The following is a 26,549-nucleotide window of genomic DNA, read 5'->3' as shown; positions in this document are numbered from 1 at the left end:
TTTTTTTTTTTTGAAAGATTAGAGACAGGCTTGAGTTTATAATGGTGTTTTATTCACTTGTTGAATTCTTCATGCAATTAAAAGCTTACTAACTGAAATTGCAATATTACAAAAACAATGCTACAAAAGATATCCAAGAACATAACATCCATACACTTGCATGACATGCAGTCTTATGGTCATACATTTAGACAAGTTAACCAAAATAAAGAAATTGGCATCAGTAATACACCATGTTTCTGCCACTGGGGTAACTGAAATGTCTTTTGAACTAAATCTCAACAAGTGTAATGGGGATATTAGACCGACAAAGCAAAAACAAATCTTGGTTAGATTTTCGGGAGACACAGTTTTAAAGTTGTTTGGGCCAGCTAAGTCTTCACACTAGTTGCATTAAGCATTATCTCTAATCTTGTCCAAAATTAAATTGGAAAAAAATAACACTATCCATTTGGTCAGATACCTTGCTACAGAGCTTACAGCATTTATAAAATATCGGAGAAGCAACCTTAGATGGATTAGCATTATTGATTAAATAAAGTATGAGTGATATTTGTGCAGTTGGAGTAACATTAGCTTATCAACAGTGTTCATCATACTGATCCCTTGTAATCTTAAAGTATACAGAGGAATACCGTTGGAACATTAAAGGTCTTCAGTTTTGCTTGTCCCCCGTTTCCACCAGACACACTGACAGTGGAAGACTTGTCATACTGTACATGGATAGACTATGATACATTAACACTAATCTACGTACCACTGAGAATCTGAGTGACAGTGTTGGAGGGAGAGGTCCATTCTACATCTATATGTGGTCTGCTTTAGGGCTTGACTGCTGCGGCGGTGGTCCCGTGTCCGTTGAGGTGGTGTTTGGGGGTGGTCTCCTGGGAGGCGGGTCCGTCTGTGTCCTCCTCGACCCCCTGGGCTGACCCGGAGGTGGCGCCCCCGTCCGGGGACGCCCAACTGTCCCAACGCCAGTAGGCCTCACACAGGGGCAGGTCGGTACTGTCCCACTGACCGTAGCTTTACCAGAACAAAAACCATAGAGGGGCATAGAATCAGCAAAGCACAGAGAAGAGAGGTGTGTGTCTGACACATCTGGTAGAGTACAGACACACACCTGCATTAAAGAGACAGACACAGGAATGATGCACAGGAAACAGCAGTATGAAGTACAAGCTTAAGCTCTAAAAGGATTCCAGGGGAATGTCAGCTAGGTCTGGTGCTGTGACCATTTCCCTAAATAAATGTCTGTAGTCTTTCATTCCTCTTCGTCTTCGCTATTAACAGCTGCAATGCAGGCTCAAAGATGGTAAACTGGACACATTCATTGCTTGTTTTGTTTCCATTTCCAAATGCAACACAATCAATGAAACATGACCTGGAGCAAAGGGTCAATGAGTAGGTAAAAATCTGTCGATGTGCCCTTGAGAAAGGCATGTAACACTAATTGCGTCTGCTAAATGCCTCAAATGTAAACGTAGAGTTGGGTCATCTGTAACTGACTGTTAGATACACTAGCTGTTGGTATTAGGGTTGTTGCGATTCAAGTAATGTGATACTCTGAAGTATCGTGGGAAGAAAACAAAGCATGAGGCTAACTGAATTTCCTGAGGAAAACAGTCCTAATGTCAGAAACCAGCAGCCTGATGTTGTCACCCAGAATCCCATGTTTCTTTTCCAAGCTAAAGCACACTATATGTCACATACAGTTGGTTTTTGAAGGATCAAGGAGTTTAGTCTGCTTTGTGTTTTCCTTTTTGCCAAGGAAAACCAAGTATCGTAGTATCACAATACTGGTGTCATGACAACCCTAGTTTGTATCACCTAGCTGTGTAATCTTACCCCCAGAAGTGCATTAGATCCTGATGCAGGGCAAAGAACAGGAAATGCACAGGAAAAAAGAAAGGGGATACAACGCCTTGCATGCTGAAAAGCAGCATCTAGAGACAGCTAGATTTCTCACAGTTAAAAAAATTAGACAGAAAATTACATTGTTTTGTCTCTAGTTTATTTTTCAGTGTTTATAAAGATAAAATACTATGCCAATGATATATATATATATATACATACACACACACACACACACTATATGACCAATAGAGGGCGCTGTGTTGAAGCCACCGTGCCGCCATCTTGACATGCCCCCCCCCCACCAGTGTAAAAAATGGAATATAAATAAATGCATTTATTAATGTCTACATTTGTTTTTGCCACATTTATTCTATTACAGATACCTTAATGCATATTTTTACATTATATTGTGAGCTATTTTTTTACTTACAAAGTATAATTTTGGGAGATTACTAATGTTACTGTCGCAACTACAACAACAAAAACACTTAAATACATGCGATTTTGTCCTTGAAAATGTAATTTAAACACTGTAGAATTCCATTCATTCCTATGGAGGACTGCTCCTACTGGGCAGTGCAAATATGGCCGACCGGTGGCTTCAAAGCCTCTCAATGGTCAATAGATTGCATCAGCAATCCAGGGTTTATATACATCATTGGTCTATGCAGGTGACGGACACAGACTAAATACATATTGCCATAGTTGATGTGTGTGCATGCTTTGTGAACACAGTTTGCACGGTTACTGGCTTGGTCAATTGTCAGATACAACACTGGATTCTGTTCAATGCAAAGTTTCTGGAACCCTCATAGAGATTAGATTTGTCTAGCACTTTCCAGTATAAAACCATTCAATAGAAAATAAATAACACAAATGCCTGTGTGTTGGTTAATGGACCTATATGTTCACAATTTATAATTAGGGTTATAAATGCATAATACTTTTGCTTGTAGAAATGATCTTACAGTGATTTTGTAATTAAAGCATAGTTTTTCCTTCTTCATTAGATTCCAAGTATTTTGCAATGAAAGCATTTTTAAAACATGTTTTTTCTTACATTTCCCTTCCTGAGCCGTTTGCTCTGAGTTAACACAAATCTTTCAATTACATGATTGAATAGTTTACTAAAGGATCTTATCCACATTTCAGCACACAACTACACCCACTCACCAGTCCACAAATACTGACTGTAAAGCTTAAGAATGTGTTAACTAGATACCTATAAACGGTATACAGTTGAAGTCGAAAGTTTGCATACACCTTAGCCAAATACATTTCAACTCAGTTTTTCACAATTCCTGACATTTAATCCTAGTAAAAATTCCCTATTTTAGGTCAGTTAGGATTTGAGGTCGACCGATTATGGAAATCGATAATTGGAGGACCAAAAAAAGCAGATAACGATTAATCGGCTGATTTTTATTTTCTATTTATTCGTAATAATGACAATTACAACAATACTGAATGGACACTTATTTTAACTAAATATAATACATCAATAAAATAAATTTAGCCTCAAATAAATAATGAAACATGTTCAATTTGGTTTAAATAATGCAAAAACAAAGTGTTGGAGAAGAGAGTAAGAATGTGCCATGTAAGAAAGCTAACGTTTACGTATGAAAGCTGGTGGTTCCTTTTAACATGAGTCTTCAATATTCCCAGGTAAGAAGTTTTAGGTTGTAGTTATTATAGGAATTATAGGACTATTTCTCTCTATACCATTTGTATTTCATATACCTTTGACTATTGGATGTTCTTATAGGCACTTTAGTATTGCCAGTGTAACAGTATAGCTTCCGTCCCTCTCCTCGCCCCAGGAACACATCGAGAATAGTAACCCTCGAAGCTTTTTTTCTTTCTTTTTCGCTCCACAAAAGCCACCGCCCTTGCAGAGCAAGGGAAACAACTACTTCAAGGTCTCAGAGAGTATCGTCACCGATTTAAATGCTATTACCGAGCACCCCGCTAACTAGCTAGCCATTTCACATCAGTTACAACAGCCTAATCTCGGGAGTTAAACAGCGCAATGCTTGAAGCACAGCGAAGAGCTGCTGGCAAGCACACGAAAGTGCTGTTTGAATGAATGCTTACGAGCCTGCTGCTGCCTACCACCGCTCAGTCAGACTGCTCTATCAAATATCAAGTCATAGACCTAATTATAACATAATATCACACAGAAATACGAGCCGTAGGTCATTAATATGGTCAAATCCGGAAACTATAACTTAGAAAACAAAACGTTTATTCTTTCAGTGAAATACGGAACCGTTCCGTATTTTATCTAATGGGTGGCATCCATAGGTCTAAATATTCCTGTAACATTGCACAACATTCCATGTTATGTCATAATTACGCAAAATTCTGGCAAATTAGTTCGCAACGAGCCAGGCGGCCAAAACTGTTGCATATACCCTACCCTGACTCTGCGTGCAATGAACGCAAGAGAAATGGCACAATTTCCCTAGTTTAATATTGCCTGCTAACGTGGATTTATTTTAATGAAATATGCAGGTTTAAAAAAAATATACCTCTGTGTATTGATTTTAAGAAAGGCATTGATGTTTATGGTTAGGTACATTTAATTTTATTTTAACCCCCTTATCTCCCCAATTTCGTGGTATACAATTGTTAGTAGTTACTATCTTGTCTCATCGCTACAACTCCCGTACTGGCTCTAGAGAGACGAAGGTTGAACGTCATGCGTCCTCTGATACACAACCCAACCGCACTGCTTCTTAACACAGCGCGCATCCAACCCGGAAGCCAGCCACACCAATGTGTCGGAAGAAACACCTTGCACCTGGCGACCTGGTTAGCGCGCACTGCGCCCGGCCCGCCACAGGAGTCGCTAGTGCGCGATGAGACAAGGATATCCCTACCGGCCAAACCCTCCCTAACCCCGACGATGCTAGGTCAATTGTGCGTTGCCCCATGGACCTCCCAGTCGTAAATGAGCTTTTGTTAAATCATCCCCCATTTGGCGAAGTTGGCTGTTTTTGTTAGGAAGAAATGGTCTTCACACAGTTCGCAACGAGCCAGGCGGCCCAAACTGCTGCATATACCCTGACTCTGTTGCACAGAACAGAAGATAAGTGACACAATTTCCCTAGTTAAAATAAATTAAATGTTTAGCAGGCAATATTCACTAAATATGCAGGTTTAAAAATATATACTTGTGTATTGATTTTAAAGAAAGGCGTTGATGTTTATGGTTAGGTACACATTGGTGCAACGACAGTGCCTTTTTTTCACGAATGCACTTGTTAAATCATCACTAGTTTGGCGAAGTAGGCTATGATTTAATGATAAATTAACAGGCACCGCATCGATTATACTCAACGCAGGGTTAGGGTTAGGGTTAGGGTTAACCCTAACCCTGACCCTACAAGCTAGATAAACTAGTAATATCATCAACCTGTGTAGTGATTGTTAAGATTGATTGTTTTCATAAGATACATTTAATGATATCTAGCACCTTACCTTGGCTCCTTGCTGCACTCGCATAACAGGTAGTCAGCCTGTCACGCAGTCTCCTCGTGGAGTGCAATATAATCGGCCATGATCAGTGTCCAAAAAGGCAGATGACCGATTGTTATGAAAACTTGAAATTCGGCCATTCCGATTAATCGGTCGATCTCTAGTTAGGATCACCACTTTATTTTAAGAATGTGAATTTCAGAATAATAGAGAGAATAATTTCTTTCAGCTTTTATTTCTTTCATCACATTCCCAGTGGGTCAGAAGTTTACATATACTTACACTCAATTAGTATTTGGTAGCATTGCCTTTAAATTGCTTAACTTAGGTGAACGTTTTGGGTAGCCTTCCACAAGCTTCCCACAATAAGTTGGGTGAATTTTGGCCCATTCCTCCTGACAGAGCTAGTGTAACTGCGTAGAATTGTAGGCATCCTTGCCTTTTCAGTTCTACCCACAAATTTTCTATAGGATTGAGGTCAGGGCTTTGTGATGGCCACTCCAATACCTTGACTTTGTTGTCCTTAAGCCATTTTTCCACAACTTTGGAAGTATGCGTGGGGTCAATGTCCATTTGGAAGACCCATTTGCAACCAAGATTTAACTTTGTGACTGATGTCTTGAGATGTTGCTTCAAAATATCCACACAATTTCCTTCCTCATGATGCCATCTATTTTGTGAAGTGCACCAGTGCCTCCTGCAGCAAAGCACCCCCACAACATGATGCTGCCACCCCCGTGCTTCACGGTTGGGATGGTGTTCTTCGGCTTGCAAGCCTCCCCCTTTTTCCTCCAGACATAACAATGGTCATTATGGCTAAACAATTCTATTTTTGTTTCATTAGACAAGAGGACATTTCTCCAAAAAGTACAATCTTTGTCCCCATGTGCAGTTGCAAACCATAGTGTGGCTTTTTTATGGCGGTTTTGGAGCAGTGGTTTCTTCCTTGCTGAGTGGCCTTTCAGGTTATGTCGATATAGGACTCTTTTTACTGTGGATATAGATACTTTTGTACCAGTTTCCTCTAGCATCTTCACAAGGTCCTTTGCTGTTGTTATGGGATTGATTTGCACATTTCGCAACAAAGTACGTTCATCTCTAGGAGACAGAACTCCTTCCTGAGCGGTATGACGGCTGCATGTTCCCATGGTGTTTATACTTGCGTGCTATTGTTTGTACAGATGAACGTGGTACCTTCAGGCGTTTGGAAATTGCTCCCAAGTCTGAACCAGACTTGTGGAGGTCTACCATTTTCTTTCTGAGGTCTTGGCTGATTTCTTTTGATATTCCCATGATGTCAAGCAAAGAGGCACTGAGTTTGAAGGTAGGCCTTGAAATACATCCACAGGTACACCTCCAATTGACTCAAATGATGTCAATTTTCTGGAATTTTCCAAGCTGTTTAAAGGCACAGTCAACTTAGTGTAGGTAAACCTCTGACCCGCTGGAATTGTGATACAGTGAATTATAAGTGAAATAATCTGTCTGTAAACAATTGTTGGAAAAATTACTTGTGTCATGCACAAAGTAGATGTCCGAACCAACTTGCCAAACCTATAGTTTGTCAACAAGAAAGTGGTTGTGGAGTGGTTGAAAAATTAGTTTTAATTACTTCAACCTAAGTGTATGTAAACTTCCGACTTCAACTGTATGTTCTCTCAATCATCAGCCTATTACAAACAACTGAGGAAGAATATAGCAACTAGATACACTACATGACCAACAGTAAGTGGACACCTGCTCGTTGAACATCTCATTCCAAAATCACGGGCCTTAATATGGAGTTGGTCCGCCCTTTGCTGCTATAACAGTTTCCACTCTTCTGGGAGGTTTTCCACTAGATGTTGGAACATTGCTGCGGGGACTTACTTCCATTCAGCCACAAGAGCATTACTGAAGTCGGGCACTGATGTTGGGCCTGACTTGCAGTCAGTGTTCCAATTCATCACAAAGGGGTTCGATTGCGTTGAGGTCAGGGCTTTGTGCAGGCCAGTCAAGTTCTTCCACACCGATCTCAAGAAACCATTTCTGTATGGACCTCGCTTTGTGCACGGGTGCTTTGAGATGCTGAAACAGGAAAGGGCCTTCCCCAAACTGTTACCACAAAGTTGGAAGCACAGAATTGTCTAGAATGTCATTATATGCTGTAGCATTGAGATTTCCCTCCACTGGAACTAAGGGGCCTAGCCCAAACCATGAAAAACAGCCCCAGACAAGTATTCCTCCTCAACCAAACTTTACAGTTGGCACTATGCATTCGGGCATGTAGCGTTCTCCTGTCATCCACCAAACCCAGATTCATTCATCGGACTGATGAATGGTGAAGCATGATTCATCACTCCAGAGAACGCATTTCCAATGCTCCAGACTCCAATGGCGGCAAACTTTACAGCACTCCTGCCGGCGCTTGGCATCGCGCATGGTGATCTTAGGCTTGTGTGCGGCTGCTCGGCCATGGAAAGCTGACATTGCTTCCAGAGGCAGTTTGGAACTTGGTAGTGAGTGTTGCAAATGAGGACAGACGCTCTACGCACTTCATCATTCTGCGGTCCCGTTCTGTGAGCATGTGTGGCTACCACTTTGCGGCTGAGCCGTTGTTGATCCTAGACGTTTCCACTTCACAATAACAGCACTTACAGTTGGCAGGGAGCAGCTCTAATAGCGCAGAAATTTAATGAACTAACAAAAAGTTGGAATCCTATGGCGGTGCCATTTTGAAAGTCACTGAGCTCGAGTAAGGCCATTCTACTGCCAATGTTTGTCTATGGAGAATGCATGGCGGTGTGCTCGATTTTATAAACCTGTCAGCAACAAGTGAGGCTGAAATAGCAGAAACCACAAATTTGAAGGGGTGTCCACATACTTTTGTATATATAGTGTACACTAGGACCACACTTATGATTGGGTATAACATTTACCATGTTGAGACCTACAATCTATCATACATGACGGAAATATAAAAAAAAAAACTTCCAGAGGCATTACAAACAAGGCACATAATTTAATTTTCAACCAAATGAGATTAGATTCATCATGGTGAATGTACTGCAAAATAACTTTGCCCATAGATCAACCATCTATTTTGCTGTTAAAACCAGCATTTGGATATTCTATTGAAGTTGATGCAATACACAGAGACACTAAAGGACTAATGGCGATGACTGAGGTGGTGGGGTAAGATAAACCCTTCATAAGGCACGACGGTGAGGGGGACTAGGGGCTATAAGTCAAGATAGAGTGGATCAACCGAACCTTGACTGTGCAGTATGAGCCTACTTGTACCTGGAGGAGTAATATTCTTCCTCTAGCTCGTACAGGTCGATGGCGATCTCGTCACGGAGCGAGGTGAGCTTCTTGTCACACTCTTCCTGCAGCGAGCGCAGCTGCTGGTTCTGCAGGCTGATGGCCTCGTTGACCGAAGGGAAGTCGTTGAGGATCAGGAACTGTTTCAGGTCCGACACTAGCTTCATCAGGGACTCGCCCGCACGCACCTTCAGACACAACAACAAACCACTGGGATTATCACTGGTGCTTTTGCCTTGTAACATGCACTCAAGACAGGGTCATGTTCATTATGCAACAAATGTGGAAGAAACAGACTGAAACAGGGTGGGACTACCTGAAATTGTTGAATAAGAAACGCTCATTTGAGTTTTCTGTTCCAAAATGTTTTCAAATCGTTTCCATTGCAGGCCCAAATGAACATGACCCAGGATTAAATTCTAACTCAACCATTAAGTTCCCTAAGCAAGGGGTTGAAGGAAAGCTCTCCTAGTCTCTAGGGAGTCTTGCTGGCATGTACTTACAATGTTGGCTGCTCTGACGTGCATCTCATAGTGGTCCTGCTCAGCCTGTGTAGCCCGAGAGACCTGTGTCTCGTCCTCTACCTGTAGCAAAACAACACAACACATTTTGGTTGAACAGAAGAGATAGAATGACTTTATGGGTTAAACCGTCATTCTTAAAGTAAAAAAAACATTAGGAAAAAACTCCTTTGTCTGTTTCTCTCTTTTGCTCACATAGAAACACACACAGTCGCACACACTCAAATGTGATCGCATGATCTCACACACACACACACACACACACACACACACACACACACACACACACACACACACACACACACACACACACACACACACACACACGTAACGTTACAGCTACCTTTGCAGTTTTTATGATTTCCGTGAGGTTATCTAGAATGGACCTGATATCATCCTTCAGTCTTTTGTTGTAGTTCTGAAGAAGACTCTCCTTGCTTTGAGGGAGCGCTCTTTGATTGGCCATTGTATTCAGGAATGTAAACAAACCCCTAAAAGCAAATAAAGGAGATACATAACATTCAAAATACCCCACGTTATACTGTAGTTAGACAGCAAAATAAAACGGCATGGCATTGCTAGCGCGCATCATCAAATGCAATGTCTTCACTTCTTCGTCTTCTTTGGGATTGGTTTGGCGGATCACATTCCAATTTTTAGGTGCATACACTGCCACCTATTGTACCGGAGTGTGAGGATAGTCACAACCTACCTACGTTAAATTACGGCAATACAAAATTGGGGGAGTTTAAAATGACTCTGACAACTATTAGCCCCCACAAAAAAACACTACCTAAATCCACTTTTTAACCCTATCTTACCCTTCTCCAGGCCAAAAGCCTGGGAGGACAGAGCACTATCTCTCAATATTCCCTGCAACTCTTCTGCAGTAAAATATCACAATCAAATCAAATTGTATTGGTCACATACATATATTTAGCAGAAGTTATTTCGGGTGTAGCGAAATGCCTGTATTCCTAGATCCAACAGTCCCAAGTACTTCTCTGCAGCTGTTTTCTGTGACTGTTGACAACCATGGCTAGGAGTACTAAAAAACCCACCTTACGAAGCACATTTTATTCCCATAACGCTTTATTGGTCTCTGCCTACTCACAGGAATCTTTGCAGAATCCCTCACCCTGTACCCATCTTCCTCTACCACTCTCTTCATTGCTTCAGCATACAACAATTTCTGTACTGCTCTAACCCTGGCAACCTGAACATGCCTTTCTCTCACAGGACACCTCCAATCTCCAGCGACATAAGCCAATGTCTTGACTTTTTACACTTGACAGTGGCGTCGCATTCATGAATGCCAGGAAATACAATTTTTTTTTTTTTAAATTGTCCTTTGTCTCTCTGTGTTTCATAATTTTCCTTCAATTCGCAAGAGGCTGAATGTACTGTATCTCACCGGAGAAAGCAAAACAGTGCCCCTGTCTGGCCAGTAGCATTCAATGCAAGGGAAGCCAGCGAGCATTTGGTTAATAAAAAAAAAGACAAAATAATAGCCAATCAGTATTGACCTAAACGGAGTGCGCTCAACTGTGAATAGTGCACCAAAATAAAGGGTCAAGGGAAGCCAGTTTGTATTTCACGTCACTGCTGTCAATTCGCGTCTACTAGTTGTGTTTTTGTCTTCCAGTGGCTAGCTAGCTAAAATGGTCCCTCTCCTATATTAGGCATGGGTGGAGATAGGGATTTGATTCTGATCCAACCATTAATTCAAAAGTTATAGTAATATGGTATACATAACACAAGCACTAATTTTATATGGTGTAGTAATATTTAGCTGTTTTATGGGATAACTCGGATTAGAGGTCGACCGATTAAATCGGAATGGCCGATTAATTAGGGCCGATTTCAAGTTTTTACCTTGTCAGCTCGGGGATTCAATCTTGCAACCTTACAGTTAACTAGTCCAACGCTCCAACCACCTGCCTCTCATTGCACTCCGTGAGGAACATGCCTGTTACGCGAATGCAGCAAGCCAAGGTAAGTTGCTAGCTAGCATTAAACTTATCTTATAAAAAACAATCAATCAATCATAATCACTAGTTAACTACACATGGTTGATGATATTACTAGTTTATCTAGCGTGTCCTGCGTTGTATATAAACGATGTGGTGCGTATTCGTGAAAAGGGACTGAACTTGCTCCAACGTGTACCTAACCTTAAACATCAATGCCTTTCTTAAAATCAATACACAGAAGTTTATATTTTTAAACCTGCATATTTAGTTAAAAGAAATCCAGGTTAGCAGGCAATATTAACCAGGCGAAATTGTGTCACTTCTCTTGCCTTCATTGCACGCAGAGTCAGTGAATATGCAACAGGTCGGCCGCATAATTTGCCAGAATTTTACGTAATTATGACATAACATTGAAGGTTGTGCAATGTAACAGGAATATTTAGACTTATGGATGCCACCCTTTAGATAAAATACGGAACGGTTACGTATTTCACTGAAAGAATAAACATCTTGTTTCTAGATGATAGTTTCCGGATTCGACCATATTAATAACCTACAGCTCGTATTTCTGTGTGTTATTATGTTATAAGTCTATGATTTGATAGAGCAGTCTGACTGAGCGATGGTAGGCACCAGCAGGCTCGTAAGCATTCATTCAAACAGCACTTTCGTGCGTTTTGCCAGCAGCTCTTCGCAATGCTTCAAGCATTGCGCTGATTATGACTTCAAGCCTATCAACTCCCGAGATTAGGCTGGTTAACCGATGTGAAATGGCTAGCTAGTTAGAGGGGTGCGTGCTAATAGCATTTCAAATGTCACTCGCTCTGAGAATTGGAGTGGTTGTTCCCCTTGCTCTACATGGGTAACGCTGCTTCGAGGGTGGCTGTTGTCGATGTGTTCCTGGTTCGAGCTCAAGTAGGAGCAAGGAGAGGGACGGAAGCTATACTGTTACACTGGCAATACTAAAGTTCCTATAAGAACATCCAATAGTCAAAGGTATATGAAATACAAATGGTATAGAGAGAAATAGTCCTATAATTCCTATAATAACTACAACCTAAAACTTCTTACCTGGGAATATTGAAGACTCATGTTAAAAGGAACCACCAGCTTTCATATGTTCTCATGTTCTGAGCAAGGAATTTAAACGTTAGCTTTCTTACATAGCACATATTGCACTTTTACTTTCTTCTCCAACACTTTGTTTTTGCATTATTTAAACCAAATTGAACATGTTTCATTTTTTATTTGAGGCTAAATAGATTTTTATTGATGTATTATATCAAGTCAAAAATAAGTGTTCATTCAGTATTGTTGTAATTGTCATTATTACAAATAAATAAATAAAAATTGGCCAATTAATCGGTATCAGCTTTTTTTTGGTCCTCCAATAATCGGTAACGTAAACTCACCTCATTCCGTACAAATGTGCGCAACTGCAACATTGAAACGAGGCTACAAAGAAATCTAATGGGACTGTAACGACTGTGTTGACGTCAAAATCGGGGGTATGAACTAGGTTTCTATTCAAGCGTTGATCGACATGGTAATGGATCTATAGTATTGGAGAAAAGTTGAAAAAAACTGACCCTCCGTGACATCTTGACGTGTCATGTCGTAACGTACAGCACGCATAAAGAAACTATTTCTGTCTTACAATCTCTCTCCACCAGGTGTAGCTATTCTATCATACTTTAAAAACAAGAAAAGGACATGCGATCATCATTCTCAAAGTAGCTGTTTACTTCTAAGATCACTTTAGCACCGCCATAAAAACTTGATTCAAATTCGACACAAACCTTCAAATAGGTATGTAAATGACACATTATATGAACTCTTTATAGTGTTTTATTTACATTTTAGAGGCGATAAGGTGATACGTTGGACAAATCGAGTGAAAAAAAGCAATTTCCCACACAACATCTCTCCTTCTCACTATCACGCATTAGTTTCGCTTCCCCACCCGCCATTTTTAAAAAGACCCGACGGGCTCATTGCCTGCTTGAATTATGCAGAAACGTGCAGGGTTTAGGTCATGTAATTGATTCTGCTGGAAAAGGGATAAATTGTGCTTTACAATGGTATTGACATTACAGTTGATCTGGAAGTATGCTGCTAGGCGACCTAAACTGGAACATGCTTAACACCCCAGCCATCCTACAATCTAAGCTTTATGCTCTCAATCTCACACAAATTATCAATGAACCGACCAGGTACCGCCCCAAAGCGTTAAACACGGGCATCCTCATAGATATCATCCAAACCAACTGGCCCTCTAAATACACCTCTGCTGTCTTCAACCAAGAACTCAGCGATCACTGCCTCATTGCCTGCATCCGTAATGGGTCAGCGGTCAAACGACCTCCACTCATCACTGTCAAACGCTCCCTGAAACACTTCAGCGAACAGGCCTTTCTAATCGACCTGGCCGGGGGACCTGGAAGGATATTGATCTCATTCCGTCAGTAGAGGATGCCTGGTTATTTTTTTTAAATGCCTTCCTAACCATCTTAAATAAGCATGTCCCATTCAAGAAATTTAGAACCAGGAACAGATATAGCCCTTGGTTCTCCCCAGACCTGACTGCCCTTAACCAACACAAAAACATCCTATGGCATTATTCATTAGCATTTGCAGCTGTTCAGGGAAGCTAGAAACCATTATACTCAGGGAGTTAGAAAAGCCAAGGCTGGCTTTTTCAAGCAGAAATGTGCTTCCTGCAACACTAACTCAAAAAAGTTCTGGGACACTGTAAAGTCCATGGAGAATAAGAACACCTCCTCCCAGCTGCCCACTGCACTGAAGATAGGAAACACTGTCACCACTGATAAATCCACTATAATTGAGAATTTCAATAAGCATTTTTCTACGGCTGGCCATGCTTTCCACCTGGCTACTCCTACCAACTCGCCCAACCCTTCCCTATTTCTCCTCCTCCCAAATCCAGTCAGCTGATGTTCTGAAAGAGCTGCAAAATCTGGACCCTACAAATCAGCCGGGCTAGACAATCTGGACCCTTTCTTTCTAAAATGATCTGCCGAAATTGTTGCCACCCCTATTACTAGCCTGTTCAACCTCTCTTTCGTGTCATCTGAGATTCCCAAAAATTGGAAAGCCGCTGCGGTCACCCCCCTCTTCAAAGGGGGGGGACACTCTTGACCCAAACTGCTACAGACCTATATCTATCCTACCCTGCCTTTCTAAGGTCTTCGAAAGCCAAGTCAACAAACAGATTACCAACCATTTCGAATCTCACCATACCTTCTCTGCTATGCAATTTGGTTTCAGAGCTGGTCATGGGTGCAGCTCAGCCACGCTCAAGGTCCTAAACGATATCTTAACCGCCATCGATAAGAAACATTACTGTGCAGCCGTATTCATTGATCTGTCCAAGGCTTTTGACTCTGTCAATCACCACATCCTCATCGGCAGACTCGACAGCCTTGGTTTCTCAAATGATTACCTTGTCTGGTTCACCAACTACTTCTCTGATAGAGTTCAGTGTATCAAATCGGAGGGTCTGCTGTCCAGACCTCTGGCAGTCTCTATGGGGGTGCCACAGGGTTCAATTATTGGACCGACTCTCTTCTCTGTATACATCGATGATGTCGCTCTTGCTGCTGGTGAGTCTCTGATCCACCTCTACAGAGACGACACCATTCTGTATACTTCTGGCCCTTCTTTGGACACTGTGTTAACAACCCTCCAGGCAAGCTTCAATGCCATACAACTCTCCTTACGTGGCCTCCAATTGCTCTTAAATACAAGTAAAACTAAATGCATGCTCTTCAACCGATCGCTACCTGCACCTACCCGCCTGTCCAACATCACTACTCTGGACGGCTCTGACTTAGAATACGTGGACAACTACAAATACCTAGGTGTCAGGTTAGACTGTGAACTCTCCTTCCAAACCCACATCAAACATCTCCAATCCAAAGTTAAATCTAGAATTGGCTTCCTAGTTCGTAACAAAGCATCCTTCACTCATGCTGCCAAACATACCCTTGTAAAATTGACCATCCTACCAAACCTCAACTTTGGCCATGTCATTTACAAAATAGCCTCCAATACCCTACTCAACAAATTGGATGCAGTCTATTACAGTGCAATCCGTTTTGTCACCAAAGCCCCATATACTACCCACCATTGCGACCTGTACGCTCTCGTTGGCTGGCCCTCGCTTCATACTCATCGACAAACCCACTGGCTTCATGTCATCTATAAGACCCTGCTAGGTAAAGTCCCCCCTTATCTCAGCTCACTGGTCACCATAGCATCACCCACCTGTAGCACGCGCTGCAGCAGGTATATCTCTCTGGTCACCCCCAAAACCTATTATTTCTTTGGCCGCCTCTCCTTCCAGTTCTCTGCTGCCAATGACTGGAACGAACTACAAAAATCTCTGAAACTGGAAACACTAGCTTTAAGTGCCAACTGTCAGAGCAGCTCACAGATTACTGCACCTGTACATAGCCCACCTATAATTTAGCCCAAACAACTACCTCTTTCCCTACTGTATTTATTTTGCTCCTTTGCCCCCATTAATTTTATTTATACTTTGCACATCCTTCCACTGCAAATCTACCATTCCAGTGTTTTACTTGCTATATTGTATTTACTTTGCCACCATGGCCTTTTTTTGCCTTTACCTCCCTTATCTCACCTCATTTGCTCATGACTGTATGTTTGTTTTACTCCATGTCGTTGTATGTGTCGAACTGCTTTGCTTTATCTTGGCCAAGTCGCAATTGTAAATGAGAACTTGCCTACCTGGTTAAATAAAGGTGAAATAAAATAAATATTACTTTTTGGGGCGCTAGAATAAGGGCAATTGTACGGACCAAGGCGATGTACGAGTTTGCGTTAAAAAATCATAATCGATCGAACTCTAACTCGGATAACTCGTTGTTGTGTTCCTGGCCTGAAAGGATAGAAGGCCAATGTTAACTAGCCAACGTTTCACATGAAAGTAAGTCAGACAAGCGAGCTAGCATTTTAGCCAAGTAGCCTAAGATAACCAAAAATAAATGCCTGTACTGTATGACAGCGTGATAGACAGTTTCGCCAACATGAAAGAGAGGCGGATGTTCATAAGCTTCCTCTACAAGTAGGGTGAGTCAACATGTTTTTCTACTTTCACGAATGCGTTTGTAACGTATATAACGGTATATACAGTTCTATATCAATTATAAAACATCACCTACCTCCTAATACATTGTTGAAAAGTATGATTTATGAAAATAGAAAGGTGCACATCCCGTTCAAAATCTCCACTGCCGTCGATTGTTTATCACGTCACAGAAATGTCTCGCGGTACTTAAATTACCCACAATCCATGGATCTTCCTTTCTGTCTGATCCAACATGGTGAGTGTACGGGTATTTTATTTCGGGGGGAAATCTAGATGTTTTCATCCCTCGTCATCCTCTTTCTAAAGCTGTGATATCTGATAAACGTTATAGTAATATGGTATACATAACACAAGCACCACATTTATATTTGAATGGTGTGGTAATATTTAGCTGTTTTATCGGATAACTCATGAATTGGCAGTGATATTGCCGGTGACGTTATCCACACGGGACCTCCTAGTACAGCATTTTAATTAATCTATTCGGATTCCGACTGCGGCTGAAATGTAGTGTATGCACGTATAAACCGCTTCACGCTTGTGGCGGGTAGTGTACAAGACTAGATGGACAACCAAGTAGTAGGCCTAACCTCGCTTCAGCCCGTTTTGCTAACTACGGTGCCTGCCCTCTTGCAGTCAATTCGCATAGACAAGGGGATACTGGCCTTGTGTAACGTTACATCAAATTGTCAAATGCCTGTTTGGATAGTTAACGAGTGACGCAAGTTAATAGTTTGGTTGGATTACTTAGCTGGCTTGGTATCCATAACTAACCTTACCTCGCAGTAAACTTTGTGTTGGTTAACCAACTTACATGTCACGATGTGTGGCTTCCTTTGAACTTTTCGTTATAACCACGGAACAGTCTTTATTTTCTGGCTTTTGCTGTGATGCTTTGAATTTCTTCAACTGAATATTATATGTGGATTAAAAACAAACGTTTTAACCCTGAGCTAAAGCCACACTATTGTTTAAATGTCTTTGAATAAACTCATGTATGCTGACCAATCTACTTTTTTAAAACAGCCTAAAGGCAAGAAGTCTAAGGGGAAGAAGGTGGCACCAGCCCCTTCGGTGGCCAAAAAGCACGAGGCCAAGAAAGTGGTCAACCCCCTGTTCGAGAAGAGGCCAAAGAACTATGGCATTGGTGCGTAAAGTGAACCTTTTGGGATTTGTATTTGATTTCTAGTAACTGTTCTGTCTTGCCTGTGCAGATGATGTAAAGAATATTTGCTATCTTAACAACAATGCAGACAACCCACCAAGATCGCTGATGCACTACTTCCATGACTATAGTGGCTTTTGACTTTTCTGATTACGCAGTACTGATTTGATGCACTAATCACCCATGTTTGTTCATAGGTCAGGACATCCAGCCAAAGCGTGATTTGACACGCTTTGTGAAATGGCCCCGTTACATCCGCCTGCAGAGGCAGCGCTCCATCCTGTACAAGCGTCTGAAGGTCCCCCCAGCGATCAACCAGTTCACCCAGGCACTAGACCGCCAGACTGGTAGTTCTCAGTGCATACGTTTATCAATTTTGCTGTTGATTTGTGTATTGTTTGGGTAGTTTTTTCTGGGTCTTGAATGAATTATTTTGTGGGATATTTTGCAGATGATGTGAATAATATTTGCTATCTGAACAGCAATGTTGACATCCCACCAAGATCACTGATGCACCTACAATGAATCTCTAACTTGAGACATTTTGAGTCGCAGGTCATGTTTTCTGTTATGTCCCAGAGTCAGTCAATGTACTGGTTTTCTATTTCCCTCACAGCCACACAGCTGTTCAAGCTGGCCCACAAGTACAGGCCGGAGACCAAGCAGGAGAAGAAGCAGAGGCTGCTGGCCCGCGCTGAACAGAAGGCTGCTGGAAAGGGAGACACCCCAACAAAGAGGCCACCTGTTCTCCGTGCAGGTGAGGCAGATATTGAGGTCTTTTTAAAGAAAATAAATTATACATACTTTGGCGAAGATGCAATGATGTTTGAATTTCTTCACCTGAAACAATCATGTAGTTTTATTGAGCTTTTTAACCCTGAGCATAAGCCATGAATTGTTTGACTATTTCAACAACTCTGTTGAATGTGGGTTTGATATCAATGTTGAATTCTCCCATAGGTGTGAACACTGTCACCACTCTGGTGGAAAGCAAGAAGGCCCAGCTGGTGGTCATTGCCCACGATGTGGACCCTATTGAGGTAAGACAACTGAACTTCGTAGGCTTGTTTCTTGCTGTATGGGTTCGCTTTAGCAGGCTGTTATTACTTGTGGGCATATGTGGTCATTTGCAATGATGCTTGAATTTCTTCACCTGAATCCTCTATGTGGATCGAAACATACGAGCTTTTTAATTCTGAGCTAAGACCGCTGCCCTGTATTGTAGTTGAGAAGGCACAGCCAGAAATGTGTTGTCCATAGATATTGATACTAGTCATTTTTCTTGTCTCCTCTGTAGCTGGTAGTCTTTCTGCCTGCTCTGTGTCGCAAGATGGGCGTCCCTTACTGCATTGTCAAAGGCAAGGCCAGGCTGGGAAGACTGGTGCACAGAAAGACCTGTACCTCAGTCGCCTTCACACAGACAAACCCGTGAGTAGCAAGTGGCAAAGCCAAACATTGATGCACTGAGGCCTACCTCTAGTAAGTTGCGCTTGTGCTCTTTTTAAATCTATGAAATCCTTTTGGCGATGATGTATGAATTTCTTCAACTGAACAACCGTGTGGCTTTATGAGCTTTTTAACCCTGAGCCAAATGTTTACGAGCAGTTCACCTGGATGTCAATTGTACTTTGGCGATGCACTGACATGTTCCTACTTTTTCAGTGAAGACAAAGGTTCCCTTGCCAAGCTGGTGGAAGCCATCAAGACCAACTACAATGACCGATATGAGGAGGTGAGTGGCCAGTCTGATCAGCTACTGTTTTGTCAATATTGACTAGTAGTCAAGCCACAATGTTTCTGGGTCCTGAAGATGGATGGATTTTCTTGTGGGTTCATTTTTGGCTTTTGCAGATGGGAATGAATATTTGCTGTCTTAACAGCAATGCTGACACCCACCAAGAATACTGATGCAATTAGCTTCTATCGCAGGGGTTCCACTAACGGAACACCTCAACAACATTCCGCTGAAAAGGAAGTGTGCAAAATAAAAAAAATATTTTAGGGAAATATGTAACTTTCACACATTAACAAGTCCGACACAGTAAATGAAAGATAAACATCTTGTTAATCTACCCATCGTGTCCGATTTAAAATAAATGCTTTACAGCTAAAGCACAACATTATGTTAGATCACCACCAAGGCGAAGAAACACACAGCCATTTTTCCAGCCAAAGATGGGAGTCAACAAAAAGCAAAAATATAGATAAAAATTGATCACTAACCTTTGATCTTCATCAGATGACACTCATAGAACAATCATGTTACACAATACATTTATGTTTTGTTCGATAATGTGCATATTTATATCCAAAAATCTGTTAATATTGGTGCCTTACGTGCAGTAATGTTTTGATTCCAAAACATCTGGTGATTTTGCAGAGATACTAATAATACACATTGATAAAAGATACAACTGTTATTCACAGAATTAAAGAGACTTATCCTTAATGCAACTGCGGTGTCAGATTTCAAATAAAATAAAACTAAAAAAGCATAATCTGAGAACTGTGCTCAGAACCCAAAACAGCTAGGGGTTTGGCTGCCATTTTGGAATCAAAAAAGTTAGTAACAACACCATAAATATTCACTTACCGTGATCTTCATCGGAAGGCACTCACAGGAATCCCAGGTAGACAATAAATGACTTAGTTCCATGTATGTCCAAATAGCCACCTGTTATTAGTGTGTTCAGCCCAGTAATCCATCTTCATGAGGCGTGAGCATTTCATCCAGAAAAAGACTTAAACTTCCGTTACAGTCCTTTTAGAAACATGTCAAACGATGTATGGAATCGATCGTTGGGATGTTTTTAACATAAAACATCAATGTTCCAACCGGGGGGTTCCTTTGTCTTCAGATAAAGCACTGGAACGCGAGGTAACTGTCGGGAGCTTGCGTCATGACAAAGGCACTATGCCAGACCACTGACTCAAAACAGGTCTCATGAGCCCCTCCTTTATGGTAGAATCCTCACTCAAGTTTCAAGACGGTTGACATCTAGTGGAAGTGCAAACTCATCCATATCTCAATGTGTACTTGGTGAGCCAAGCTTTGAAAAACTACAAACCTCAGATGTCCCACTTCCTGGTTGATTTCTTCTCAGGTTTTTGCCTGCCATATGAGTTATGAGTTACTCAGTCATCATTCAAACAGTTTTACAAACTTCAGTGTTTTCTATCCAATACTAATAATATGCAAATATTAGCATCTGGGACAGAGCAGGAGGATGTTCACTCTGGGCACGCTATTCATCCAAGAGTGAAAATGTTGCTCCCTATCCCAAAAAAACATGTATTTAACTTGAGGGGAATCTAGCTTAAAGCACATGAGTCACCACTTTGTCTCCCTGAACTGACTTAATTTAACCTGGTTCCCACTAAATGAACTCATGACAATGTGCTTCCTCTCCTAGATCCGTCGTCACTGGGGAGGTGGTATCATGGGTCCGAAGTCCACAGCCCGTATTGCCAAGCTGGAGAAGGCTAAGGCCAAGGAACTGGCCACCAAGCTCGGATAAACTGTTTGATATCAAAATAAATGTCTCAAGAAATATGCTCTTGTGTTTTTGTCCAATGAGAACCCCTATGTTATGCATGTGAACCTTAAATGGATATTGTGCTGATCACATGAGTTTCAAATGTCAACGGTAGTGGCACATTTTGTATGTGTATTGAATCTATAAAATAAATGATCATACACCATTGGTGCCAATCATGTTTAACATATTGGTATTATTTCTGATGCCGGGAGAATTACCTGGACAAAAAGTGGGACTAATGGTGCTCCTCGGTGTATTACACTTGCTGACCTAAGGCCACTGTTGGCGGTGCAACAGGTGGCATTACCCAGCAGAAACATTGTGTAGTGTGCTTTGAAATAGCACAGCTCGGGCCTGAACATATTTAAACCACCCAATAACATGACAACTGGGTGCAGTTTGCTATTTTATTAGGATACTTCATATACACTACAATCCTTACAAACACGCAATTTCATTGATTTGATCATCAAATTCATTGGGCCAATTATGGATTTCACATGACTAGGAATGCAGATATGCATAGACAACAAAAATGGGCCTCGCTCATGGTATTTTTGCATTCAAATTGCCATCTATAAAAATGTTCATTGTTCGTTGTCCACAGCTTATGAATGCCCATGCCATTATGGGGCACTTCATGTTGTCTAAACCGCTCGCCTACAAGTGGGCTGCAGTTGAGGCAGGTTGTAACACATTTTTACACATTTGAGAGAAATACTGGTGTCAAATTTCTGGGGTCTTTATTTCATTCAGCTCATGAAACCAACTTTACATGTTGCATTTGTAAGTGTACATTTGTCAAATAGAACCTAGACATTAAATACCTACAGCAGCTACTATACTGCTGTGGTATATTCATGACAAACTTAATTTCCACTACTCAAGCCATTGCGGGGTGTTTTACACAATCCTTTTGATGAACTTGGCATACCACATGTAAGAGGTTGCTGCACAGAGACCATACCTACAGAGAGGAAGAGAAGCACTCATTGGATATGCATACAGCTTAAGTGATCCTAGTTCTACTTTTAGTTATGCAAGCCATAGAGGCTCACAATGAAGAAAATAATTACAGTAATTTATGTGAAAAATTACAACTTACCACGTCATAATGTACTGCATATGTTCATTCCTTAGGGTGACTCTGGTCTGTCCTCCTATAGGTCCACCCGGAATTGTGCTGGCTGAGAATATTAACCAACAAACCTTAGTTTTTCATTCATTCTCAATGAAACACACACTACCAACTCACTTCAGATAAATAATGGATTTACTGTTATTCCAAACCTCAGCTGAAGGGAATGTTAATCACCATTCAGTCTTTCACATACCTTATTTTCTCATATACCATGCAATTAAATCAAAGTGTATTGTCTAAATAGGGTAATACTGAGAGCTGTACCCAGGTCAGCATCGATGAAGATCTGCTCAGCCCCTGTGACTCTAGCCATTGTCTCCAGGTCGCGGTAGTGCCAGCGGTTGCGCTCCACGTCATTTTGTGGCACAAAGGGTTTGCGGATCTCTGTCAGCCTCACCACACCTACCAGGTCAACCTCGTCATCCACCTACAGAGCAGCGCCATGACAAAATCATCACCCATGACAACTTTGAGTCTTGAATTAGACAATGAATATGGGGGGCTTACCTGTCCCTTCATCCTGGTTTCTGGTTTGATCTTCTTCCTAGGAACATATCCTCTGTTTACAAGGATCGTGATCCTGTGAAATGTATACAAGAATGTCAACAGTGTAAGGAAACAATAATGTCTTAACATTTTGGAGCTCTCACATACATACACACACACATACTGGTAGCAGCAATTGCAATGTGCGTGTGTGTGTGTGTCTCTTACCCTAGGTCACTGCAGTAGAACGGGGTAATGACATTGGCTCCAGTATCTCCACTGGATGACAGCTGGCCTGCCTCCCTTGCCTCTTTCTCTGGGTCGACAGGTGAGCGTGGTAAGATGTACATCTCCTGGGAGTGGTCATAGTGCCCACGCACCTTTACTCTCCTGTACTCCAGATTGTTCAACTCCAGAGGACTAGGAAACAAAGCCATATAAACAAGAACATTACAAACACTTCCAGTCTGAACTAAAAAAAAAATCAAGACAACATAATTATGTGTAGTTATCTGTCTGATAACGTGTGTGTGCATGTGTTCCTCACTCAATAGGAAGAGGAATGGGTTCAACGGAAGTAAGACTTCTCAGTTCTGCAATCAACTTAATTTTCCATTCTCGACGTTTCACCTAAGTAGAAGAGTTGCTTTGGTCAGTATAATTTGTCATATCCATTCTAGAGGTACTGCCACTTGAACTACTGTTTAATGGAGCCATACCTGCCATGTCCCAAGACCAAATGTGGTGACAGGGATCAGAAGCAGGAGCCATTTGAGGAAGGAGTCCTCTCCCTTCGCTGCACTGGCAGCTGTGGAGCTTGACAGTCGACCAAAGTTGATACACTTGCCTGGAATGTTTGGAAAGGTGTCGGAGTGTTTGGAAAGGTGTCAGAGCTATAACCATTACGAATTAACGTTATGAAATGGTAAGCTTCGGTCATTGATTCACATTGCTAGTTTGCTAGCTATGAATATGTCTGAAACATTACCTTCTGATTGTTTGAAGAGAGGCAGTCGTGGCAATAGAGTCCTCTTGAAATAAATTGCATGTGACTGAAAAGAGAAATGCATTCACCTACATCATTACATCAGCAGTCAAACTGTAGGTCACTGGAATTTATGCAACAGCAAGCTAGCTAACGCCAGTTAACGTTAGTTCTTAAGATATTCATACTTGAAATACAGTAGCCATGTACTGTAGCTATATCAACTTACGTTATTTTTGATCATCTTCAAGGTCTTAGCAGAACACGCGAACATAACTGTTAAACTGCCCATAGTTACTGAAAATATGGTAAACACACAGAGATAGTCAATTTGACGAGGCAACTGGCAAAATAACTTACATGTCCTGTGTGCAGGAGGGATTGTGTTTGATGTAACTACATCCGGTCCAACCTGACTTCAATGTGACGCCCATTTCAGTCTGTACACGTGCATTTGTAGCTAGCTAGTACTTTTAATGCTGCCTGTATTTGGTTGTCATTTTAACAGCAAATGTTGCAATTTTATTTTGATCATCATAAGTAAAGTTATTTATTCACCATTGGTTAAGGTATCAGAAATATGACCTGCAACATCTCGCTCGTACTTTCTGTTTGAAGAGGGACTTTACATTAGCTAGTGGCTATTTATTGTTAACAGATTCGTGGTTGTCGATTTTTTTTTGTTTGTTCGAGAAATGGCAAGTCTTGCTTCAAAGGACTCATACCTTCAGAAATTGGCGAGTAAAGTATGTGCTCAACAGCAAGAACCAAGGAATAGGCCATTTGGTAAATGTTTTCAGGTTCTATCTATTAGCTAGCTGCATGTTTTAATTTGTATGACAATTGTTTTTGAATACATTTTAATGGTTGCTGATGTTAATCAATGAACCTCTAGCATCACTGACTTAAAAATAAACACCCCTCCAATGTGTAGGCATTTTCATCTGTACTTATACAACCTAACATGTTGTCTCTCTTCATGACTGAAGTCCCTTTTCAAGGTGGACGTGTGGCTGGTCCTCCAAAGAAGAGGAACAAAACCAATCACAAACAGATAAGTGTAAACAGCAACGTAGCGAAACACCAGAAGTTACCTTTGAAGCCTAACAAGAAGCTTGCCATCACCCTAGCACAGAGAGCACTTGGTGTAGTAGAACAGAAGATCTCAAAAGCTACAGTTCCAAATGGGGTGGTGGTTGAGACTAAACAGAAGCCCAAAGGTAAAGTTATATATTGATGTTCAGTCCACAAATGATGCTCAACTTCCTAACATCTTCTGGTGATACTTGCCTTTCCTCTTTGTTTTTTTTTTGTCTAGGTCCAATATAAATGGTGTAATAGCCATGTCAGAGACATTATTGTACTCTTCACTGACTTTTGTTCTCACCCTGAAGGTGGAAAGCCGGGTACTAAATTCTCCACGGTAGATATTCTACGGCAGAGACTTCATGAGAAGATTGAGGAGTCTCGTGGGCAGGTATGTGTTAGGTTATCTAAGGGGTTGTTCAGTGTCTACATGTGGTAAATTGTCTCATTACCGATCCACAGTTGACTGTCATGACTTGGCAATGCACATTCCTGTTGACATAGCCTACAACTAACCTTCCATCCCCTTTTCTTCCTGTAGGGAACCCCTAAGGACCCATCCTCTGAGGAGGTGCAGAAGAAGCGAGAGAAGAGAAAGCAGGAGAGGGAGCGCAAGAAGAGGAAGCGTAAAGAGTTCCTCATTAAGAAGCTCGCTGAGAAAGCTGGCTTAGAGTATGAGCCTGAGATCAAAAGGGAAGAGGCCCCTCCTCCCACCGCACCAGCTGCGGGCAAGCGGGACGAGACAGCCATCGTCTTCAACAAGGTGGAGCTGGGCGATGGTGGGTTCTTGGACAAAGAGCAGAAGAAGAAGGAGAAGAAGAACCGGATAAAAGGCGGCCTGACACCGCTGGTGGGCAAGAACTACAAGCAGTTGCTGGGGCGCGTGGAGGCTCGCAAGGCTAAGCTGGAGGAGCTGCGGGAGAAGGATGAGGGCAAGGCCAAGGTGCAGGAGGAGAAGATGAAGTGGACCAATGTGCTGTACAAGGCAGAGGGTCTGAAGATCAAGGATGACGAGAACCTGCTGAGGGCCTCGCTCAAGAGGAAAGAGAAGATGCGCTCGCAGCGGAAGAAGAAGTGGACGGAGCGCAGCGAGACGGTGGTGGAGAAGATGCAAAGGCGACAGGACAAGAGACGCAGGAACATCCAGAAGAACAACAAGGGCAAAGTGGAGAAGAAAAAGGACCGTGCCAGGAAGAGGGGCCGCGTGCTGCCTGAAGACCTGAAGAAGGCTCAGGTGTAGGTGGATGGGGAGGAGGGTCAAGCTGAGGGTTGTGGAAAATGGACTGATTAATTGATGAACATGTATTTTTGATTGAGCTCTACTGCTTTTTTGTGGTATGGTGCTTTGTCTAGTGTCCACATAATATTCATAATGCTTTGGACTTCTGTTAAAAGCCACTGGACAGGGCAAAGACCCAATACAGGGTTCCTCAAGGTTTGAATAACCAGAGCTCTTTGTCAAATCAATGCTTGCTTTTTTACTTTTTATTCTGTTGGTCGCAATGGTTGACACATGCCATGGATGTCCTGTATTGAAAGTGTAAGCTTCAGTTTAAAATACCTAACTTCATCTGATTTCTCTATATTGAATGTCAATGTTTTGCTAAATGTAATTGAACTTACTAAATATGCCCATATTAACTACCCTGTACTTCTTTGTTTGAAAGCGCCACACAAATAGCATTGGAAACACGTAATTGCCATATGTGGTGCACACTGACTCTTATAGATTGATTGAGTGATTCATAGGCCTATTGATGGGTGTTTATGTAAACAAATGAAACACTAAGGTAGCAACTGGTGGTTAATTATGTATTTAATTGGCGCGTGCACTATTCATCCGCTGGTGTCGAACCGGTGAAATAAACCAACCTAAAAC

The 26,549-nt window shown here is 41.7% G+C and overlaps 4 protein-coding genes and 7 non-coding genes across 14 annotated transcripts; 9 read left to right on the top strand and 2 right to left on the bottom strand.

The window, feature by feature from the left end:
* Window positions 1-30: 30 nt before the first annotated feature.
* Window positions 31-16,493, bottom strand: med22 (mediator complex subunit 22). 3 transcript variants are annotated; one of them, XM_035760755.2, is made up of 5 exons: window positions 16,342-16,493; window positions 9,505-9,652; window positions 9,144-9,224; window positions 8,620-8,828; window positions 31-1,023 (listed from the first exon to the last, which is right to left on the bottom strand). In XM_035760755.2, the coding sequence occupies exons 2-5, from the start codon at window positions 9,625-9,627 to the stop codon at window positions 822-824; spliced, it is 615 nt and encodes a 204-aa protein (XP_035616648.1). In that variant the 5' UTR covers window positions 9,628-9,652; window positions 16,342-16,493; the 3' UTR covers window positions 31-821. The 3 variants fall into 3 exon arrangements, with proteins under 3 accessions (XP_035616648.1, XP_035616649.1, XP_035616650.1); XM_035760756.2 differs by lacking the exon at window positions 9,505-9,652 and having other exon boundaries at window positions 16,342-16,483; XM_035760757.2 differs by lacking the exon at window positions 31-1,023 and having other exon boundaries at window positions 1,995-8,828.
* rpl7a (ribosomal protein L7a) lies at window positions 16,480-21,155 on the top strand. Of its 2 annotated transcripts, none has more exons than XM_035760754.2 (8): window positions 16,480-16,503; window positions 17,295-17,415; window positions 17,631-17,780; window positions 18,050-18,190; window positions 18,394-18,473; window positions 18,731-18,861; window positions 19,096-19,165; window positions 20,847-21,155. In XM_035760754.2, exons 1-8 carry the CDS (start codon window positions 16,501-16,503, stop codon window positions 20,949-20,951), a joined length of 801 nt encoding a protein of 266 aa, XP_035616647.2. In that variant the 5' UTR covers window positions 16,480-16,500; the 3' UTR covers window positions 20,952-21,155. The 2 variants fall into 2 exon arrangements, with proteins under 2 accessions (XP_035616647.2, XP_052381355.1); XM_052525395.1 differs by lacking the exon at window positions 16,480-16,503 and adding an exon at window positions 16,586-16,606.
* On the top strand, window positions 17,151-17,225 carry LOC118374372 (small nucleolar RNA SNORD36). Its single transcript, XR_004823596.1, has one exon. It is a non-coding gene; the product is annotated as a small nucleolar RNA SNORD36 (small nucleolar RNA).
* Window positions 17,478-17,546, top strand: LOC118374373 (small nucleolar RNA SNORD24). The gene has a single exon (XR_004823597.1). It is a non-coding gene; the product is annotated as a small nucleolar RNA SNORD24 (small nucleolar RNA).
* LOC118374368 (small nucleolar RNA SNORD24) lies at window positions 17,880-17,948 on the top strand. The gene has a single exon (XR_004823592.1). It is a non-coding gene; the product is annotated as a small nucleolar RNA SNORD24 (small nucleolar RNA).
* Window positions 18,248-18,319, top strand: LOC118374367 (small nucleolar RNA SNORD36). The gene has a single exon (XR_004823591.1). It is a non-coding gene; the product is annotated as a small nucleolar RNA SNORD36 (small nucleolar RNA).
* LOC118374370 (small nucleolar RNA SNORD36) lies at window positions 18,561-18,637 on the top strand. The gene has a single exon (XR_004823594.1). It is a non-coding gene; the product is annotated as a small nucleolar RNA SNORD36 (small nucleolar RNA).
* On the top strand, window positions 18,955-19,024 carry LOC118374371 (small nucleolar RNA SNORD36). Its single transcript, XR_004823595.1, has one exon. It is a non-coding gene; the product is annotated as a small nucleolar RNA SNORD36 (small nucleolar RNA).
* Window positions 19,280-19,345, top strand: LOC118374369 (small nucleolar RNA SNORD24). Its single transcript, XR_004823593.1, has one exon. It is a non-coding gene; the product is annotated as a small nucleolar RNA SNORD24 (small nucleolar RNA).
* A 543-nt stretch (window positions 21,156-21,698) lies between the features above and the next one.
* On the bottom strand, window positions 21,699-24,001 carry LOC118374356 (surfeit locus protein 1). Its single transcript, XM_035760748.2, has 9 exons — window positions 23,814-24,001; window positions 23,588-23,651; window positions 23,319-23,446; window positions 23,147-23,229; window positions 22,828-23,019; window positions 22,621-22,693; window positions 22,378-22,540; window positions 22,078-22,159; window positions 21,699-21,939 (listed from the first exon to the last, which is right to left on the bottom strand). Exons 1-9 carry the CDS (start codon window positions 23,874-23,876, stop codon window positions 21,876-21,878), a joined length of 912 nt encoding a protein of 303 aa, XP_035616641.1. The 5' UTR covers window positions 23,877-24,001; the 3' UTR covers window positions 21,699-21,875.
* A 30-nt stretch (window positions 24,002-24,031) lies between these two features.
* Window positions 24,032-26,311, top strand: surf6 (surfeit 6). Its single transcript, XM_035760744.2, has 4 exons — window positions 24,032-24,370; window positions 24,574-24,804; window positions 24,979-25,061; window positions 25,212-26,311. Exons 1-4 carry the CDS (start codon window positions 24,280-24,282, stop codon window positions 25,908-25,910), a joined length of 1,104 nt encoding a protein of 367 aa, XP_035616637.1. The 5' UTR covers window positions 24,032-24,279; the 3' UTR covers window positions 25,911-26,311.
* The last annotated feature ends 238 nt before the right edge of the window (window positions 26,312-26,549 follow it).

Source organism: Oncorhynchus keta, chromosome 9, assembly GCF_023373465.1.
Source record: "Oncorhynchus keta strain PuntledgeMale-10-30-2019 chromosome 9, Oket_V2, whole genome shotgun sequence".
Classification (NCBI taxonomy): Eukaryota; Metazoa; Chordata; class Actinopteri; order Salmoniformes; family Salmonidae; genus Oncorhynchus; species Oncorhynchus keta.
This window is presented reverse-complemented; position numbering and strand designations above follow the sequence as displayed.

Coding starts and splice junctions, on each gene's coding strand:
- med22 (XM_035760755.2), bottom strand. CDS start 9,627: ATGGCCAATCAAAGAGCGCTCCCTCAAAGCAAGGAGAGTCTTCTTCAG. Junction 8,829..9,143: donor ACGTCAGAGCAGCCAACATT/GTAAGTACATGC, acceptor TTGTGTCTGAAG/GTGCGTGCGGGCGAGTCCCT. Junction 1,024..8,619: donor GAAGAATATTACTCCTCCAG/GTACAAGTAGGC, acceptor GTTCTGGTAAAG/CTACGGTCAGTGGGACAGTA.
- surf6 (XM_035760744.2), top strand. CDS start 24,280: ATGGCAAGTCTTGCTTCAAAGGACTCATACCTTCAGAAATTGGCGAGT. Junction 24,371..24,573: donor ACCAAGGAATAGGCCATTTG/GTAAATGTTTTC, acceptor TCATGACTGAAG/TCCCTTTTCAAGGTGGACGT. Junction 25,062..25,211: donor TTGAGGAGTCTCGTGGGCAG/GTATGTGTTAGG, acceptor TTCTTCCTGTAG/GGAACCCCTAAGGACCCATC.
- LOC118374356 (XM_035760748.2), bottom strand. CDS start 23,876: ATGGGCAGTTTAACAGTTATGTTCGCGTGTTCTGCTAAGACCTTGAAG. Junction 23,020..23,146: donor CCCATTCCTCTTCCTATTGA/GTGAGGAACACA, acceptor TTTGTTTCCTAG/TCCTCTGGAGTTGAACAATC. Junction 22,160..22,377: donor CTTCATCGATGCTGACCTGG/GTACAGCTCTCA, acceptor TAATATTCTCAG/CCAGCACAATTCCGGGTGGA.
- rpl7a (XM_035760754.2), top strand. Junction 18,191..18,393: donor GCCACCTGTTCTCCGTGCAG/GTGAGGCAGATA, acceptor ATTCTCCCATAG/GTGTGAACACTGTCACCACT. Junction 18,862..19,095: donor GCCTTCACACAGACAAACCC/GTGAGTAGCAAG, acceptor CTACTTTTTCAG/TGAAGACAAAGGTTCCCTTG.